We start from the raw sequence: 20,855 nt of genomic DNA, 5'->3' as shown, positions 1-20,855 counted from the left end.
AATTGTTTCTGCAATGACAGGAGCCTTTCTATTGATGTTGCAGAGGAAACCATATCATCTGGAAATCTTTTGGGGGGACAAGGGGTCGAAATTCTATCAGGGAAAAATTTGGTTTTTGGAGATACTGTATAATCTAATTCTCCCGCGCTCTCTGATGATGAACTTTTTGGATCTTTTGGCGTTTTTACTCTCTCTGGTATTAGGGATTTTCTTGGGAATAACTAGATTTTTCATAGCTAAAAATTCTTCAAAGTTTTCCTCATCGTTCTCGTTCTCGAAAGTCTTGCTTAAAATTAAAGGGTTTTAGCTCTGCCAATCTTGATTTAGGGGGCTGATTTTCTGCATCTGACGAATCAGTAGACGAGGGACGCGGTACCCATCTTTCCGGAAATTTTGCTCTTTTTATTCGGCTAACATGTGCTTTGTATGTTCTTCCACTATCGGGGTTCACCATTTTAAAAGTATAATCGTTATTGTACTTTTTGACTATTCTGTACGGTCCAGAATATGTGTTGGTAAGTTATTTGCCTTCCGTCTTTGCCTCGTTCTTTAGGTAGACGCAATCTTCTATCTTGAAGTCTATCCTCCCCTTGACTTTGGATTGGTTTCTTAGCTCTTGGTTTATTTTAAATTTTTCCAACTCTTGCCTAACTATCTTATAAGTTTTCCTCATCCTATTTATGAATTCTTGTTTGTAATCCTCCGAGTTATTGTAATGCTGCCGAGATTCAATAATCTCATCATACGGGATTCTAAAATCACGACCAAAAAGTAAATAAAACGGATTGTCTTTAGTTGTTTCTGAATAAACAGTATTGATTACGTTAGTTAAATAAGGTAAGAATTGATCCCAATCGTTCCTGTTGTCTTTTGTATAAATGCTAAATACATTCGAAAATATTTTATACCTATTTTCTATTTTAACATTAGCTTGTGGGTGATACGGAGTTGTCACCAGCTTCTCTATTTTACGAAAACTCATTAGTCTTTTGTTACTTTTGAAACTAAATTGCTTCCGTTGTCGCTTAAAACCTTATTTGGAATGCCAAATTTTAAATATAATTTCGCTAACGCCTTACTTGTGGCGTAAGCGCCTTGATTCTTTAATGCTTTTGCAAAAAAAAACAACAGAAAAATGGTCTATAACTGAAAGAATACATGTGTGGCCTCTGTTGGAAAAAGGCAAGCCTCCGCTGGTTCCATATAAATCAAATGAGACAATATCGAAGGGGAATCTCGCTACCGGGACTTTTCCCATTGGAGGATTAGGATAAGCTTGGGGTTTTTTTCTTAAGTTACACGCTTCGCAAGTACTTACAAATTATTTAAGTTTTGTTATTCCCGACGGTACGTAAAAATAATGTTTTAATTTATGGAAAGTTTCTGTTACTCCTAAATGTCCACCTATGTCTGAATGAAAATATTTGAAGGCGGGTATTATTAAGTTTTGTGGCAATACAGGTATTATTGAGGTTTGGTTTCTATTTGTCTCAGCAGTCACGATTCTACATAGTATTTCTTCATCAAGATCATAGGAAAAATTATCTATCTCTTTTCTAAGAGCTTTGAATTTGTCTGGTAACACATTATCGTTCATAGCATAACTGATAAGCGTTATAAGCATTTCCTTCTTTTTTTGCTTTCTTTTTATATTTTCTAGATATAGGGAACAATAGTTATACTTATTTCTTATACTGTGTCATTGTGTTTGTTTTTCTTACATGTATGTTTGCTCTTAGTATTGATAGCGTTAACTTCATTTTCCTCTGTTTCCGACGGAATATTTTCTGGGTATCTACTCATAAAGTCACAAGCTGCATTTTTTTTACCCTTTAAATATTCAAATTCGTAATCCAGGTCTTGAATTTTCCTAGATTATATAGCTAGAATGCCCGTGGGGTTTTTAAATGTGCGCAGGTAATGCAAGCTTTTATGGTCTGATCGTAGTATAAAATTTCTACCAATTAAATAGTGTCTAAATTTATTAAGGTGGTTGATTATAGATAATAATTCTAGGTTTGTGGTGGAATAACTACTTTCGCCATTTGATAGAGTTCTTGTTGAATAGCACGTAACTTTTTCTATTTGTTTTTGTTTGGGCGTTCCCTGTAGATGATTGGGGTTTTCTACCGGGATTATTTGCGAAAGAATAGCGCCAATGTCCTTTGAACTAGCATCGGTTGTGACCACAAATTGTCCGTTTTCGAAATCAGGAAGTGATAATATTGGTTCAGAAGTGAGTGCCGTTTTGAGACGGTCTGGGGAAGTTTGTGCTTCCTGGGACCAGGTAACATTTTGGGAGTTCCCTTTAGTTAAGTCCGTGAGGGGTTTCGCAATTTGTGCGTAATTGCGCACGAATTTTCTAAAGTAGCCAGTAAGACCTAAAATTCCTCTTAATTCTTTCATAGTTCTAGGGGGTTTGAAGTTTTCAATACATTTTTATTTTCTTGGGGTCTGGGGATATCTCTCCTTGTGTCACTACTACTCCTAAAAACTTAATTTTAGGTTGAAATAAATTTACTTTTTCAGACCGGCATTTTAAATTGCCCTGTCTGAATTTCTCGAACACCTTAGCTAATGTTGCTAAGTGTTGTTCAGCGTTTTCTCCCACGCATATGACATCATCAATAAACTGAATTATATTCCTTAATCCTCTTAATAGGTGTAATAGGGGTATATATAACGCGCTTGAACTTGTTTTAAGTCCAAAAGTTACTCTTAAGTATTCATATAAACTATACTCAGCCGCACAAAACGCAGTTTTATGGACAACTTTTTCGGCTATTTTCACTTGGTGGTTGCCTTGGGTGAGATTCAAAGAATTAAAGATTTTGTTTTTGCTTGAAATAGAGTCAAGGATTTCATATATTCTTGGTAAAGGAAATTTATTGCTAACTACTTGTTTGTTGAGGGCTCTTTAATATACTACAAGTCAAAGATCACCCTTCTTTTTTGGTACGAAGACTACTGGTGCAGAATACTGACTTATACTGGGGCGTATAATTTAATTTTTTTCTAATTCATGGATTTTATTTTTTAACCATTCTTTGTGCTTATACGGCACACGATATGGCTGTTTTGCTACAGGATTACCAGTCGTTAAAATTGAGTTTTCATAAAACTGTATCAGTCCGATATCATCTTCAGATGCGGAAAATACATCTTTAAAATTCCATAATAATTCGCATAATTTTTTCTTAAGTTCTAAGTTTGTAATATGATCCATATTAAATTTGTTTAAGAATTGCGATTTGGTTAAAGTATATTTGTTATTTTAGGTTTTAATACCGTTAACAAGGTTTGTTTTGAAAATTTCTCGTGTGTTTAAATCATTTTCCGAGACAACTTGGATTTGAACTAAACACGTCCCCTTTTTTATTGTAATTGTAACATTTTCGTTATTTTCGTTGTTATTAGTTACCAAACTAAAACCTCCTTTGTCGTAAGATATAATCTGTTCTTCGCATAGCAGATTTTTGGGAATTTCATTTGATGGGGTCGCAAACCATTTTTCAGATTTGCTATCCACTGGTTCCATCATCTGTGATATTTGAATTCTTTGCATCGTTTTGGGAGGGACTTTTGATTTCCTTATCAAGAATCCGTAAAATTTTTCTTTATTTTCATTGTCTATTAAATTTATGCCGGCGCTATCCGTCAATAGCGTTGGCTCGGCCTTAGCTGCATTGAGGTTCACTACTTTTTCCCATAATTTCATAATTTTCTTGGTTTCGTTTGACCTTTACTGCTGTATATCTCACATTTTTATTTTTGCAGATTCAATACCCGCATCATTTTAATTTACTTCGTTTCTGCAATGTCTTTCAGAATAATTGAACAAATTTCTGATTATTCCATTTCAACTTTCCGAGATATGAGGTTCAAAAGATTACGCCATTAAATCGCAAGAAATTTTTTTTATTGTTATGGTGTCTTCTTAATCTCTGTTACAATTTCTTAAGGTAGAAATTCCTTCCCCTACCTTAGCCGGGTAGACGAGCCTTTCGTTTTCCACCTCCAATAGTACTCTATTAGACCTTAAAATTTTTTTGCCGATAATGGCTTCATACGGAAAGTTATCGCATATTATAAAATTCGTCGGAAAAATTCTATTATCCCTTTTTACGTCCAGGCGATTTGAACCTCGTGCATCCAATTTATGTCCTGTCACGCTAGTTAAATTGGGATTATTAAAATTTCTTTGTTGCCTAATATGCGGAGGCAACATATTAAATACGCATGAGCTTATGATATTAACCGTGGCACCACTGTCAATTAAAGCCTTAAAGTAAACGTTTGCTATACAAAAATCATTAAATATAGGTAACTTGTTAATACTATCACTAAAAGACGGTACTACTATCAGTTTGGACCTATTAAATATTCTGGGCACCCTCTGGGTCCAATTTATATTTCTGAGGGGCCTGAAACGTTTCCCTGCGGATTTATTTCGTGCGTCGGTGTCTGCAATAGAGATTCAGACATGTGAGATTCCGTAGGCATATCTAATTGATTTACATTTGTCTGCCTTCGCCATGTATTATTACTATAGTTTGGATTTCTTGCACCAGTGCCGGGTGTTGGCGCTGACAGCAAATGCCGTTGGCTTGAAAAATTTTCGAATCCCGTCGGCTGATAATTATTTTGTCTATTGTGGGGAGGGTTATACAAATTTGGTTGGTACGCGTTGTAAGGTATTGATTGGCGCAATCTTCCCTGGCTATAGCCTAGTGCACCACCGGAGCTAAAATTTGTTCTTCCGAACAAATGGTTGCCATAATTTTGCATACTGCTGACAGCAATTCTTGGTGTGCTATTGGGGACATAACGGCACTCCCTCGCGATGTGCCCAGGTCGATTACAAATATAGCATCTTATTATTGTAGGGTTATTTTCATAACTAAATTGTTTGACAGGCTGAAAACGTACTGTTTTCTGCCTAGCGGGTTCTTGCGTTTCATTACTGTGTGGCACTGGGGAGTTATCCCTTGAAAAGAAATTGGGAGACGCCTGATCCCCCTTGAAGGTTAGGCTCGCGTTTGAATCGCCTTGGCTATTTATTTTTGCTTTACTGTGATTAGCTACCATCGTATCAACTTCGATCAATCGCTCTACCTCCTGAACTGCAAGATCCAGCGTCTGAATATTTTTGGATATTACCATTCTATATAGTTTTGGGGGTAGCCCTTGCAAAAAGGTATTTAGTATGACTTTTTCATACAGTTTCTCCTGAACCTTTTCCGTATTTTGCTTCTACTGAAATCCGTATATTATCAAGATATTCTTTTATATTTTGTGAATGGTCAAAACATACCATTCCGTGTCTTAATTTATTTGCAGAACTGTTTACGATAAATCTATCTTTAAATGCCGTTAACAATTTGTCCACCGTATTTACTGGTAAGCTGGCGTCATCACCTATAGCATATTCAATCTGCTTTAGAAAGGTTAAGGTCTGGCGTTTTAACCTTAATAGAAGCATGCCAACTAATGTTTCTAGCTCTGTTTTTGTTAATTCTACAAACTAGGCCAATTGGATATTGAATTCATCGATATCTGATTGTCCATTGTACTGTGGAATAGACTTTGCTATTTCTACATTTTTCGCGACCAACTTTTGCGCCTTTAATTGTTCGTCTAATTCTTCTGACATTTTTTTTTGCATTTGAATAACTCAAAATTAATTTAATTTTTCACTTAACCTATTTTGGGGGAGGCTATTATCTCCTATGAGATATTTTAAAGGATTTTCCTGTAATAGCTTAGCGGTTATAGGCCTAATCACTTTTCTTATGTCTGTATCTCTCCAATAATTAAATTTAAATTACAAAGTTTTTAGCCTAATCAGTTCGCACGATTTTCTCCAATTTCTGACCGTGCCATTTGTAACGATAAAAAATTTAAGACTGTGACAATTGCAGTAATGAAAATTGACCGAGTCAAATCTAATATGATACTTAAAAGCGGTGTACTGATCGCGCCACTCGCCAAAGGCAAGACAATAAAAGATATAGCTATATAAATGTAACCTATTTTCCTTGAGTTATCTGGAAATCAATTACCTCTTATATTATGTAGAAATCAGATTCCTGGGAGCGCTACCTTGGAAGTATGCGAACTAATTATCTGTTGTGCGACTAGATACAGACTTATAAAATAAGATAAACACAAATAGAAAAGCAATAGATTTATTGTAACTTACATATTAGGTGTAAGGCAATGCTCACTTCAATTGACGACAAATACGAGCAGAGATAATAATAATGATTGAACTGCAATGCCTGATCGCCCAAATAATTCTAATCTTAATAATCTTACAAAAAGCACTTTTACCACACTATCAAACATAGTTTTTGTCATGCGCTCTAAGAGCCGACTCACAATTGGCCCAAGTCCTGAGGCGGGCCAGACTCCTCGTCCAATAATTTGTTTTAAATATTTTTGATGATTTAAACGTTCACACACTCTTATAAATTAGACTTCCTGCGAACATTGTATTTAGTAGTTTTTTTATTACCACTCTTCTCGGCGAAATTCAAAACCATCTCCCGTGATTAGCGCTGAGTTTTGGCTGGAACTAAAAGGTAGTTTTTCTTTTTGCTGATTAAGAACTTTTCTTTCTTGAAACGAGATTTAACTTAATTAGAGGAAGTCGGAATTATCTTAAGAAAGAAGGAACTTTATTTTTGTATTTTAAATATATCACATTTTACTCACGGTACATTTATCCCCTAACATCTGTTTTATTGTTGATTCAATTTTTGTTTTATGTTTATCCCCTAACATCTGGTTTGTTATTTTAATTATGACGTGCTTATGCTAGCTTTTGTGCTATTTTAGCCAATAAATCATATTCTATTCTATTCTATAAACTTTAGTGAGGGTTCATTTGAATACAAATTAAAAGTTGTAGTTCATTTTCTCAGAGTGAAAAAAAATCGGAGGGCAACTAGCCCTTCCCTCCCTCCACACGGGGGTAGGTGTTGTAAGTTATGTCCTGGGGGTATATATGGCTGTTATGGAAGAGATGCTCGCATAAACTTCCTAGAGGGCTCCTTTGATTGGAAATTGAAAGTTGTAATTCACTTTTTAAGAGTCAAAAGTGATTGAAGGACAGCTAGCCCTCCCCTCCCCCTCCCACTTCATTCATTTTTTTTACCAGAGGCACTTCATATAGAAGGGGTCATCGTATAAACTTCAAAGGGGGTTTATTCAATTGGAAATCGAGAGTTCTAGTGCCCTTTTTAAGAGTAATAAGTGATCAGAGGGCAACTGGCACCCCCAATTTGAGGTAGCCATTTTGCTAAAAATAGTTCACAGATCATATAACAAAAACTCCTTTACGTATGGTCATTTCGATAAAAATAGTTGAAAGTTCAGATAAGAAAAACTCCTGTGTCGACCCCCCTCCCCCAAGGGCTGGGGCAGGCATTGTAAGTATTGCTCTCGGGGCATATATGGTTCTTATGGAAGGTATACTCGTATAAACTTCAGAGAGGGTTTATTTGAATGCAAATTAAAAGTTGTAGTTCATTTTCTCAGAGTTCATTTTCTCAGAGTCCTTATTTTTAAGGATATTGAGTAAAAAAATATTAATATTCCATATTAGGTGAATAAAATGTTATAATGGGAGCTTGGCTAGGTATATTAGCATGATGTTATTTTTAACTTCGAGATGTCTTATTTTATCCTTGAGATGTTTTCATCTTCGAGAAGTTTTTTTTAAATTCAAGATGTTAATTTTTCTCTGTGACGTTTTTTTCTTCGAGACCTTTTTTTAACTTCGATATGTTTTTTCTTCTTCATCATGCTTTTTTAACTTCGAGATCTCTTGTTTCAACTTTGAGATGTTTTTTCTTCAAGATGTTTTTTTTAACTTCGATGTTTTTTTCTTTTTGAGTTTTTGTACTTTCGAAACTGTTTTTCTGACGTTGTTTTTTTGCTTTGTGACGTTTTTTTTCTTTGTGACATTTTGTTTTTGGCTTAGACATTTTTTTCTTCGCAACGTTTTTTTTAGTCCCAAAAAGTTCTGATTCCAAAAAATTGTAAGCTCAAAAAATTCTGAGTCCAAGAAATTCAAAATTCAAAAAATTACAAGTCCAAAAATTTGAGTCCCAAAAATTCTGAGTCTAAAAAATTCTAAGTCCAAAAAATTCTAAGTCCGAAAGTTCTGAGTTAAAACATTCGAAGTCCAAAAAAAGTAAGAAAAAATTAAACTTGGAGGGACCCAAAAATTGGGCGAGGGGGTAAAAAGTTGGGTGGGGGGGGATAAAAAGTTGGGAGGGGTGGGGCATTTTGGCCCTTGGAGGCTGAGTCATTGATGACTAAGAATTGTCATATCATCGCCTAAAATATATATGATTTTTTGTAGTAGCTCAAATAGTATACCCACTTTGGGCATCACGTAATCCATAGCCCCCTCACTAATGGATTTATTTTCATCAAACTTTTTGTGTAAAACAGAGCACAAACTGTATTTGTATTTTGTAAGAAGGATTTGGAACTCCAATAGCATCCCTTATGAGTGTCGTCAAATCCATTATCCCCTCACTACTTGATTCCTAGGGATCGTTCTAGATTTCTAAGGACTCTATTCTAAAATTCTATTATCGACACCTTTTAATATAAAACATTTAAAATCCCACTTTATATTCACTTAATGATCTGTTTCGCCATAGCATCAAGACTGCACCAGTCAAATATTTCTGAAATTTATATCCAAACTCATGGCCGAAGAAAATCCGTTATTTAAGGGTTTAGCGACTCAAGAACGCCTTAGGGAATAGCCTTCATTGAGTTCGTTCATCCTCAAGAGTGACTTAGGGCTCTATCATTGCGCAATTAAAGTTCGTTCAACCTCAAGGGTGTCTCAGGGAATAGCCTTATTAAAGTTAGTTCAACCTCGAAAGTACCTTGGAAAGGAGCCAGGGAACGTAAAGTAAGCAAATTCGTGCGACATTGTGAGGGAATACTCACTGGTTGAAAAAAATTTCTATGTTAAAAAAAGGTAAAAATTAAATAATTGAACTTTGACAAAGCATTAAGAAATTAAGGGGGGGTAAAAGTTGGGGCTAAGGGGTATTGGGGCATTTAGAGGTTGGGTCACTAATGAATAGGAGCTGTCGTATCATTTCCTAAAATTTATATGACTTTTGTAGTAGCTCCAATATTGTACCCACTATGGGCATCATCAAATCCATAACCCCCTCACTACTAGATTTTCTTTTCATCGAACTTTTTATCTTAGATCATTACACAATCTGTTTTGTAATAACATCAGGAAAGGAAAATCATCTTGTCCAGTTTTGTCAGAATTTAGTAAACCTCAATTTACCTTAGGTACATCATGGTCAAAGAAATTGACCACACCGATCCTCAAGTAAAGGCCACATCCATTGCACGAGTCAATGCAGTGATATTCACGAGCGCCTGGCCTTGATAGAGGTTGCTGATTTCTCAAAGCTGCCTGGCCTTCATAGAGTTCGTTAGCCCTGGCCTTGACACGGTTCAGTGGTTTCTATTTCCTCTGTATAAATATAACCTAGCTATCTACTTAGACTGTGTATCTGTGTATTTTCTAACCAGGGCGAAAATACAAATAGTTCAGTTGCCCAATTAAGATGGCTTTTTTTGGAAATAATTACATTTGGTTAGAAACGTCACTGTGATGACATATGGCAGGCAAATCCTTGCAATATTCATATTCGAAATAACTGTGGAAGGGTAGGGTCAATTTAAGTGGGAAAGTGAACAAATAGACAACTACATTAAAATAAATGATAAAGTAACAAAGCCCTGATATTCTGAGAAGGCAGCCCTTAAGCTCCCCTCACTATGAACTTGAACGACGTCCATGGAACATCTAAATGTTTCAGACTAACGTCTGAAAAGGCTTCAGTATTATCTGAAAAAGCAGAGCGTTTATTAAAAGGAGAAGCAAGTTTTTCTTAAAAAAAAACAACAAAACAACAAAGCAAAGTATCGACCAGCCCATAACCTAAAAATCATAGGGTGAAATATCAATTTCAACTTCTGCTACGTGTATAGTGGTCCTTCCGTTAGTTGAACGTGGTGTTACTTTGGTTTTGACGGTCAAAAAATGACGTTTTGGTCCTTTGAGAGCTGACTCTAGAATCAAGGAACCTAGAATTGAATTAAAAAAGTTAATTCTATTGAATTACACAGATCATAAAGATTGTATCTGTATAGAGAGAATATATACAGGTTGACTTAGAATTGAATTTTAGGCACCTATAAACAGTTGATTTTTGGTCAATATTTATATATCTAGGAAACAAGCCAATAAAAAAAAAAGGGTAAGCGGCACTAATTTGGCCAAAGACCCAAGTAAATAGACACGGCCAAGTGTTATTCTGTTGTCTACCACAGCAATGAAGTGGGCAGCCCCTCAAGACTCCAAATAATCTCACTCAGTAAAAAAAAATTGAAAAAAAAAACAATTTGACCTACTTTCACCGGCTTTTATTTGATTATTGACCATCGCTGAAAGAAATCATAATGTTCAAATTTCATAAGTTCTTTTTTTTTTAAGCTGTAATTGCTTTAGCGCTGAGAAAGAAAAATAATAAGGATTTAGGAGGCACTTGTTATACCATTCCATTTCCTCAGTCCCAAACACTGAAATTGAAATAGTAAGCTTGATGATAACGAAAAGATAAATAGCTTGTGAAAGTTTATAACAGCACCATCAGGTCCATGAGAAAATATGGCTACTGCTATTTAAGTCTCCAAATTTTTCTATTTTTCTTAGTAGATATTTTGGGAATATGGCCAGGAAACCATCGTATATCTGAAAAACTTTCAGATTCAATCTTAATTCAATTTGAAACCACTGACTGTTTTATTTGCCTCCTTGCATAGAGCTTTTCGCTCGAAAGAGAAAAACGATTCAAAGCCAAAAAAAAAGAAAAAAAAAGAAAAAAAAGAAAAATATCTTCCAGAGCCATTGCTGACACATAGGACGTCAAATTGACGGTTCAGTTGCAAGGTCTTTTTTTTTTAAGAGTTCAAAATTACTTGCTCAAAGACGAAAAAACTTGACAAAACAATTTCAAATAGTCTTCTGTGATATAGACTATCAAAGTCCCCTTCTGTTACTATAGAGAGATTTAAACAGTACTATCATCCTAAGAAAATATCTGTGTACTGCAGTTTCGGCACCTACAAAAGCTCCTCTCATTTTCTCTTTTTAAACCACTGTACCTATATATACCTATACCCTATATACCCTATACCCTATACCACTGTACCCTATATATAATTAAGCCACTAATACTTTATATATTTAAACCACTAATTATATATACAGTGTTTTAAACGATCTAATGTATATTTCTCAGTAGCTCGGTCGACTTTGAAAAATGGTGCGAACTCGTATTATTTATGATTGCAAAAGCAGAAAGAATGGGGGTGAGCCGGCGAAGCGGTTGGCTATTGTCTTATCTCATGGGTATGACTTATAGCTTAACTGAGTGCCCTACCCAGTATTTCTAAAAGGGGATTTGGATTAAATTTCAGCAAATACGAAACTCTTTAGTGCTAACTTTCAGTCAACACTGCAACAGAGAAATAGCTGGAATTTCATAAATAGTAGGAGAGGAATCCATGAAGTGGCGAGACTATTTGAGTTTGCCACAAAATGTATTACCACAAAGGGTCAACCTAAAGAAAATACAGAAATTACATCATCATTTCAGAAATTCTTGTTGGATACCGGGACTAATCCATCGAATTTGGCTTGAGTGCAAAGACCTGAACTGGAAAGTTGGCTGCGAGGACTTTCGATATTTTTGCTCTCACGTTCATATTCCGAAGTGAAATTTAAGAATCATAAAATCAACAGAAATCCCAACCAAGGAAAATAAACAAGCAAGTAATTATTTTAGCTTTAGTAGCTTAATTGTTTGATTTTCTCTTTTTCAAACTAAGACGCAAAATTTTGTAAGACTAGTATTTGATTATCTCCTGGACTACAGACAGTAAAAATCAAATCAATATAAATATATGTGAAAATAGGAAGTGACTAAATTTTAATTTAGCTGTGAGTCTGCATTCATGCCGACCACATAATTTCCCTTTGAGAAAATACTGATAAAGCTATGAAACTGAAATAGTAATGCGAAGCACCAAATTTCCTGATCAAATGTCATCACGTTATGGCATTGTAAAAATAAAACTTATTTTTACCTTGGTTATCATTATAAATTCACTCTTTGTTTTTCTTTCCATTCTCAAACCAATGTTATCTTCACCTTTTCCAATATTACAGCCATACTAATTATTTTCCTTTTTCTTTTTTTATCTCTTCATTCTTCCTTGTCCCCTAGACCCTTGATTCGTCTTATTCCTTTTCGCTTATGAAAAAATCTAATATCGCTTATGTTTCTCCTTGGTTATATATTCTCCGTAGCAGCTGCATCGCGGTCCGGCTTTACCTAATGGTTGAGATAGGAAACGATTGTAATCTTTATATCTCTGTTTAGTGACTTTGGCTCACAGACTCTATACTCTGGCTCAAGGACAAGCAAAACCCATTGTTTTGGTCCTAGGTGAAGAATAAACAAAACTTTCCGAAATACAATATCCTACTCATCAATCCAGCCAGAGATTCATACTTTTCAAGTAAAAACTTTGGAGGTCAGACCTTTAGCATTATATCCCAAGAAACTAAAATTAAGGCATAGGAAAAATAAAGACAAAACCAAAAGATCGTTCCAGCAATAAAATAAATACGTATAATAACTTAATCGTAAAACGAAGTGAATTTACAATGTATAAGAAAATAAGGCCCAAAACGATTTGAAATAACTTTCAATTAATAAATAAAAGCTAAGACTACTTAAATTTATAACTAACAGCCCATTCAAAGTAAAACGAACATAATACCAGAAAACGGGTAGGGCTACTCGTCCCTCAGCCCCTTCTAAAATCTGAAGGTTTTTTGCACTTCCCCGGAAACCCCATTTAGTTTTTGAACAGAGTACTTTTTTGTCTTTCGTAGCATAAGAAGTAAATGCACTTCCCTGAAACCCCATTTATTTTTTGAACAGAGTACATTTTTGTCTTTCGTAGCATAAGAAGTAAATGCACTTCCCTGAAACCACATTTATTTTTTGAACAAAGTACTTTTTATGTCTTTTGTGGCGTAAGAAATAAATTTAAAAAAACAACAACAACAAAAAAACACCAGCAAAGTTTAAAGAAAAGCAATAAACAGCTATTTTGAATAAATACATTGGTAGCTTTCAGTCTGGTTTCACTGTTTTAAAAGGAAGTTTCCTTTTGTGGCTATTTTTCCTTTTGACTTGGCGTATTCAGATTTAAGAAAATTGATGCTTAAGAAAACTTTTAAACCGCCAATTGAAAATTTTTTAAGGTAAGTGTTTCCAATTCTTTGGAGTTTTGACTCAATAAATGACTCGCCATCTAATTTTGATAATTTTGTAAGGAATGACTTTCAAAAAAAGAAAATGTTGATGAAGTGGGATATCACATTAAATATTCATAAGATATTGGCTATTAGACTAAAATAGATTGTTTCAAATATATCAGTAGGCTATACGAAAAATGCAACTCCTGAAGGTTCGAGCAGTATTTAATTTTGAAGTTACAATGAAAACAAAAAAATGTTCAAATAAGTTTTATTTTCAGTAAGTGGCAAATGAAACTCTTATCTTTTTTGAGTAGGCAGTAGCCTCACTTTTATTTGCGGTAATTTCTATTCATTTTAAGCTTGTCTTGATTATTTATTTCAATTTCTATTTGTTCTATGTTTTAACCGATCACTCAGAGCCGTTTCTTTCCGTTTTAAGTTTGACCTAATTGATCATTTTTATTTATGTTAATATTAGTTTGACGTATTATAAAACCTTTATTTTTTCTTGTTATGTACTTCAATATTTTTCATTTTAGAAAACATTTAGTAATGTCAAAATGGCCTTTTTTGTGCACCAGTGTTTCAGTACTCATTGTGCCTTGACGGGGTATCATTGTTAGTGCGTTCTGAGGTTAACTACGCAACTGAAAGCTTTGTCGGTTTTTCAAATGTCAATCATGGAAGCTTGGAAGTCCTGCAAGAGTCAAAGAGAAGTCTAATATAAAATATACGTAGTTATGATTATTCTACGTAGCTATTTAATTCTGCTTGCTTAGTAATTTTATAAACAAGCTGTAGTAATTTCTTTTTATTTAGATGCAAAGTGATGAATACCCTAAAAATTGTCTAAAATATACTAGGAGCATCAAATGAGTAATTACTTGCAAATTGAGACCAAGTTATGGATTGGAAATTAATTTGAGTTTGTAGTAGCTCATCCCAGACTTTCAGTCTTGAAACATTATAGGGTGATGCAACTTCTGCTAAAGCAATTTGTTGGATTTAATGGTTTTTATTCCAACTTAAGATAAGAAGAAGACTTTAAAAAATCCGTTCGCTTTCACTTTACTGCTCTTTTGAGACTGAAATTTGGCATCGTATACGTTAAAATGCCCAGTTAAGCATTTACTGTTCAAGCTCACCAGCTAAATACTTACAGGTAGACTGTCCTTTTAGAAGCTGATAATAATGATCAAATTCACTCTCGACCATTTCAAACTGAGTCCAAAAACTTGTCCTGTGACTTGTAGACACTGTGAATATTTTTGTTAAGACCTGGAAAAACACAGCTATTAATAGTCTTATACGACTTGCTACTACTATTACTGCTATTACTGCTAACAACTAAAAGCAGCACCAAAATACCTGAAACCAACGCAGCTACGCAAGCTCGTCCTCCATCCTAATCTATTTGAAGTTTTCTATTTACACCCTCTTGGGGATTGTCCTTTACATACTTTCTTGCAACTTTTTTCCACTTCATCTGGGACGACCTGCTTTTATTTGCCCCTAGAATGATGACTAAAAAGGAAAATATTTAGCAAACTGTCATTCTTCATCCGCAAAACATATCCAAGCAATTTCAACTTTTCACTCATTACAGCCTTAGAAAGCAGGATAGAGCTAGATTTTTCGTGCAGTTTAAACTAGTTTGCTTTGCTTTCTTTTTTTGCTGGGAGCTTCAGCTTCTTTGAAACTTTCTTTGGGTTCGTGCTTTAAATTCATTTTTGGTTAATATGAGTTAGGGCTCTGTCCCCAATTTTGACTCTTACGGATAGAAGAGCATTGCCAAGCGTGGAAAAACATGTTATGATTAAGATGTGCCCAGGATTGCAAAAAAAAAAACATTTATACTGAGTGTCTGAGGAACTTCGTGCTCTTCGGTTCTAAGCGCTTTTGTAGACTTGAGAACATCTATTATTCCCTATCCTACACTGGTTAGAGACCCTTTGCTTTTTCTGAGGCGAATATGATTTTAATATTTAAATCATAAAAAATTGCACCTCGGAATGTTACAACGTTAAGAAACAACTATCGTATTGATATTTTGACTGATGAATTAAAAAACTTTGATTTAGACTTCATAGGAGCTACAGGAACAAAATCCTAGGTAGAAGTACGGTATTTTATTAGGGAATTTAAATACCCGGGGTGGTAGAAATAGGGATAGATGGTATTCTAATCTAGGTATATTTTGCGTATGAAAAAAAAATTCCTAGGCAAAACAATTTAGTTATAAACAATACAGTATATAGCCATAAATTGGCACGTAAGTTGACATGGTACCCATATGAGGGTAAAACGACCAACCTCATTGATTATGTTATTATAAACCAAAGAGTGACAGGATCGATACAATATATAGGGGTGCTGTTATTGATGTTAAAAGTAATGATCACCATCTAGTAGCCCGTGGCGTTAATATAAAGCTGAAATTTAGGAAGGGTAACTACCTGCCTGGAAATATGACTTTGTGAGTTCAAGTTGCAAGAATAGGTTAATTATTATAAAGAACACTAGGTCACTAAGGCTGGGAAGAAGTGAAGGTAAGAGGTGATGCTGGGTAACAAGAAGATTAATCCTGGGGATAGCTTCAGTTACATAAGTAGTATGATTAGTAAAGATCGTGGATTCCGGAAAGATGTTGAAAGTAGAATAGCCAAGGCCCAGGTTTTTTTTTTTTACAGTTGCGAAAATTTAGCAGAATGGGAAGAACAGTCTGCGAGCACAGATTAGAATATTGCAAGTTATACTGGTGACACGTGAGCACAATGATGAAAATAATGCCATGATGATACTGTTTGAAATGTTGGTGCTCCGAAAGACGGAGGAGGATTTGTTCGATGTTTTTCAGGAGAATCGTCAAAGGATTTTTTGGGTGCCCATCTGTCTGACCTTATTACAAACGATAAGCTCTATGAAGAATGTGGTTCTATCCCACTTCTACGGCTATAATGAGAGAAAGGCTGAGATGGTTAGGACACGTTCTGGAGGGTGAAGGATGACTGGGTTGCCAAAGATCGGCCTTTTTAGCAAAATATCAAGGGCCATACGAAAAGCGTGTCGTCCCCGAAACAGATAAAAGGATGTCGTAATGACAGATTCAAAAGAAATTGGAACTTCTTGTGAGAGTTTAAAGAGAGAGACTTTGATTAGATTGGGAGGGAGGAGAAGTGTGCGGTAACCATTTTTAGGTTACCGTTCACATGGCCGAATTAATTATCATAATCTGAAGATTTTAAGAAATGCTAATCTTCTAAGAATAGTTAATTTTGTTTATTTCTTCATGGACACGTGAAATACGGATCTAATTTACCTAGAAAAAGCATTCACTGAACAGAGCCAAGAGTTCTAAAGCTTGTTGGCTTCAAGTTTCTTTTTAAGAATATATTAGTAATAAAGCTAATAGTTTATGAATAGAAAAGACTTACCAGTGGTTTATCTAGAACAGGAATTGAAGGAAGCGCAATGAACTGATAAGTTATTGATAAAGTAGTATTTAGCATGCATCTAGTGTCTCTGGGTTGGCAGGATTTCTTACAGACAATTGTGTTTGTTGACGCAGATCTAAAAAAAAAGATTTTTTTACAAGTTGTTTACATTGTGCAGCGCCGAAATAATTTAGGGCAAAAAGTTAGGAAAATTCTTTTGCTCCCTATTGCTAAATATGAAAATATGATTATATCCTGAATTTATTGCATAAGAAAAGACTTGAATACTTTTTTCAGTTTCAAGTTCTTCGGAGAATAACTTTTTTGACTTTTATTTTTATTTATTTATTTTTTTTTTTAATTTAAGTTCAGTGCATTGGGGTTTTATTTATCCAAGGATTCATAAATAAAACTTCACGCAGATTAGAAATTATCTTTTGGCCTATTCCTTCCCCATTTGTAACCTCCAACAAAAAGCTTTAATTTTTTTACTATAGGATGTGAACTTGACCTTCACACATATTTTTTACCCTTTTTGCACACAAAAATCTTTATTACCTTGTTTTGCATACACAAATCTTTATTATCTTGTTTTCCGTAGGCTACACATATCTTTATTGCCCTTTTGTCATCCTGCTTGTACGTTGGTGCATATACTTTTTGTATATATTAATTAAAAAAAAACTTTCCAAAAAAGAAGCTTTCTAAAGAAAAGTAAATGCCATATTAAACATAAGATCAGAAGAAATAGAAACCTACAATAACTAAAACTAGAAGGTTGCAACAATCATAGCAAACAAACATACAATAGGTACTAACATAATTGAGTGAATAAATCTTAAAACGAATGAAACTTAAATTGAATATGCAAATCAAACTTGAAGCAAACAAAAATCTGCACAAACAAAAGTTTGGGTTTCGCCTACTTCTCTCACTGTAAAAGACCAGCCTGTGTGTCCATCGCTGTGGCCATCGCCCTATGTTCAGTGCTGCTAAGTTTTGAAGAAAACATCCTTCGGTGATCACCCAATCTTTCAAATTGAGTACAGTGTTGCCAAATTTTGTCACCTATAACCTAAAGGACTATTAAAAATACTTTAACACAATTACTTCAGAGCAGAGGAGATTCTAAGGGGTCAGATACTGTTTTTAGGGATTAAACCATATCTGCTTAACTAGTAGCTCATTTTAAAGCCCCTTTTTCTCTGATTCATAATATATACGTCTTATCGCGTTTAAAAGTCTCGAATTCAATTTAGTTCCCAAATAAAGTTTTTCTAAGAAGTTCAAATTCTTGTCTTACAAAAAACCTTTCGATAGCATTGCTTTGGCTTATTATGCCCTATACAATGTTTTTATGAAGTGAAAATAATAGCCCTTAGATTTGTCATAAAATTTAATATTTTTTTCATTGCTACAACTCTTTGTTACTAGTAGAATGGCCATAATATCTCCGATCCCTCACCCCTGCTGCCACCTATAACTTTTTTGCACCCCATATATGGGCATAGAGTCATTAGGGAGAACACGTGGTTAATGGGGTCAATGACCTAAATTTCCAAGGTCGATGTTGTTGTTGTCGTAAGTGCACGCTCTCAGCGAATGCTATGCCGTCCAGGAATTTGGAACACCTGTGCTGTTGACCTCAATTCACCTATCGTGAATCAATAATTCCCCTTAGAAACAACAAATTAATTCCCCTTTCTTAACAGATCAATCAACCAATGACATCATCTGTCAGACTTTAAAAATTTTCGCCTAGAAACGATTCTCCAGGAATAGATCAAAGTCATTAATGTCTTTGCCTCGGAAACAACTCTTTTGGTCGAACTCCAAAGGATATTAATAAACAATGCCATGGAAACAACTCTCCAAGAAACATCTTAGCGATGAATTGTTTTAGCGCGGGAATCAGGTTTCTTATTAATTTGAAATGCATTAGCGCAGAGATGCCAAAAACAAAAGGAACACGCTGAATTACGTTTGGGGATTATTTGGGCGAAACTGTTTTAGACAGGTTATGGAATTATTTCGGCGAAACAGTTAGAGACATTTTGGAAGAGGATTTGAGGGTGAAACTCTGTGGTCGTTATAATACACAAGTTTCATTTGAACAGTGTTGCGAGGTCCTCTACCCCAACCCCAAAGGGTTCCGATCCCCCCCCCCCAACCCCGAAGGAAGCGCTAGGTCCTCAAAGGCCCCCCAAGCTCCCATAGAGCCCCAGCCCCCCAAACGCCCTACTCAGACCCCCAAAGGACATCCCCGGGTCCCCCAAAGGCCCATCGAGCTCCCAAAGGACCAACGGGGTCCCAAAGGCCCTCCACCGGTCCCCAAATGTCCCCCAGGCCCCCAACTGCCCCCCAGACCCCCCAAGGCCCTCCCGGGGCCCCAAAGGTCCTCCAGGGGCCCCCAAGGCCCTCCCCCGCCCCCCAAAGGTCCCCCGGCCCAGCGAACCGCCGCCCGGAGCCCCCGTGGGCCCGGAACGTGCCGCAGGCGGTGCCGCAGAGATGCACCGTGGGTCTGGTCAGTGCCACGGGGGAGGTTCCACCGGGATGAACGACAGGTAAGTACTGCCGGATGTACCACATGAACGCGCCGCAAAAAAAAGTAAACTCAAAAGTACAAATTTTGAAAAATTATCCCCCACACGCCCTCTTCCGTCCCCCAAAGGTCCGTCCCTGGGCCACCAAGGGCCTCCGGGCTCCCAAAGAGCCAACCGGTCCCCAAGGGTCCCCCGGGCCCCCAAAGGTCCTCCCCCAGTCCCCAAAGGTCCACTGGGCTCCCAAAAGACCACCCAATCCTCAAGGGACCCGGATCCCCAAACGCCCTCCCTGGGCCCCAAAGGTCCTCCTCCGGTCCCCATACATGCACACAAAAACTTACACACCCACAAAAACTTACACACACACACAAAAACTTACACACACACACGAAAACTTACATACACACACGAAAACTTACACACACATTCCAAAACTTACACACACACACACAAAAACATACACACACACAAACAAAAAAAATTAAAAATTCAAAAGAAAAATTAAATTAAAACAAAAACTTAAATGAAAACAAAAAATTAAAAACACAAACACACACAAAACTTACACAAAAACCAAAAATAAAAATAAAACACACCAGAAAAATATAACACAAAAAATAACACATACACACACACACACACACACAAAAACTAAAAAAAGAACACAAAAAAAACTCAAACACACACACACAAAAACTTAAATACACACACACACGAAAACTCAAACACACAAAAAAAAACATAAAAACACAAAAAATAACACACACACACACACACACACAAACTAATAAACAAAAACAAACAAAAAAAATACACCCAAAAAAAATTACACACACACACACACACAAACTAACACACACACAAAAAAAAATTAAAACAACAAAAAAAAGATTATACACACAAAATCAAAAACACACAAACACAAAAACTTAGACCCACAAGCAAAAACTTACATGCACACAAAAACTTACATGAACACAAAAACTTACATACACACAAAAACTTACACACACGCACAAAAACTAACAAACACACACAAATACTTACACACAGACACACACAAGAAAACTTAAACACACACTCCAAAACTTACACACACACACCAAAACTTACACACACACACACACACAAACTTACACACACACACAAACAAAACTTACACATTAAAAAGATAAATGAACTGAACAAATAAAATTTCATGAACGAAAACAATTACACACACACACACACACAAAACTTACACACACACACACACGAACTCTTACACACACACGCACAAAAATACACACACACAAAAACTTACACACACACACACACACACACAAAAACTTTAAAATGCCACCAAAAAAAACTCACACAAACACGCACCAAAACAAACACACACAAACACACACACAAAACAAAACTTAATCAAACACACACACGAAAACTAACAAACACATCCCCAAACTGACAAACACAAAAACTTACACACACACACACACA

General features: G+C 35.7%; 1 protein-coding gene across 1 annotated transcript; it reads right to left on the bottom strand.

Moving 5' to 3' along the window:
* Nucleotides 1-9,911: 9,911 nt before the first annotated feature.
* Nucleotides 9,912-16,957, bottom strand: LOC148946946 (uncharacterized). Its single transcript, XM_089097273.1, has 3 exons — nucleotides 16,828-16,957; nucleotides 14,554-14,671; nucleotides 9,912-10,143 (listed from the first exon to the last, which is right to left on the bottom strand). Exons 1-3 carry the CDS (start codon nucleotides 16,900-16,902, stop codon nucleotides 9,998-10,000), a joined length of 339 nt encoding a protein of 112 aa, XP_088953399.1. The 5' UTR covers nucleotides 16,903-16,957; the 3' UTR covers nucleotides 9,912-9,997.
* Nucleotides 16,958-20,855: the final 3,898 nt, after the last annotated feature.

The sequence above is a fragment of the Artemia sp. Qi Xiang Cuo genome, chromosome 11 (genome assembly GCF_049724085.1).
Source record: "Artemia sp. Qi Xiang Cuo chromosome 11, ASM4972408v1, whole genome shotgun sequence".
Lineage (NCBI taxonomy): Eukaryota > Metazoa > Arthropoda > Branchiopoda > Anostraca > Artemiidae > Artemia > Artemia sp. Qi Xiang Cuo.
Note: the sequence above shows the minus strand (reverse complement) of the source record. Positions and strands in the feature narration are given on the sequence as shown.

Coding starts and splice junctions, on each gene's coding strand:
- LOC148946946 (XM_089097273.1), bottom strand. CDS start 16,902: ATGCTAAATACTACTTTATCAATAACTTATCAGTTCATTGCGCTTCCT. Junction 14,672..16,827: donor CTGTTCTAGATAAACCACTG/GTAAGTCTTTTC, acceptor GTGTTTTTCCAG/GTCTTAACAAAAATATTCAC. Junction 10,144..14,553: donor TCTAAAAGGACAGTCTACCT/GTAAGTATTTAG, acceptor ATTCAATTCTAG/GTTCCTTGATTCTAGAGTCA.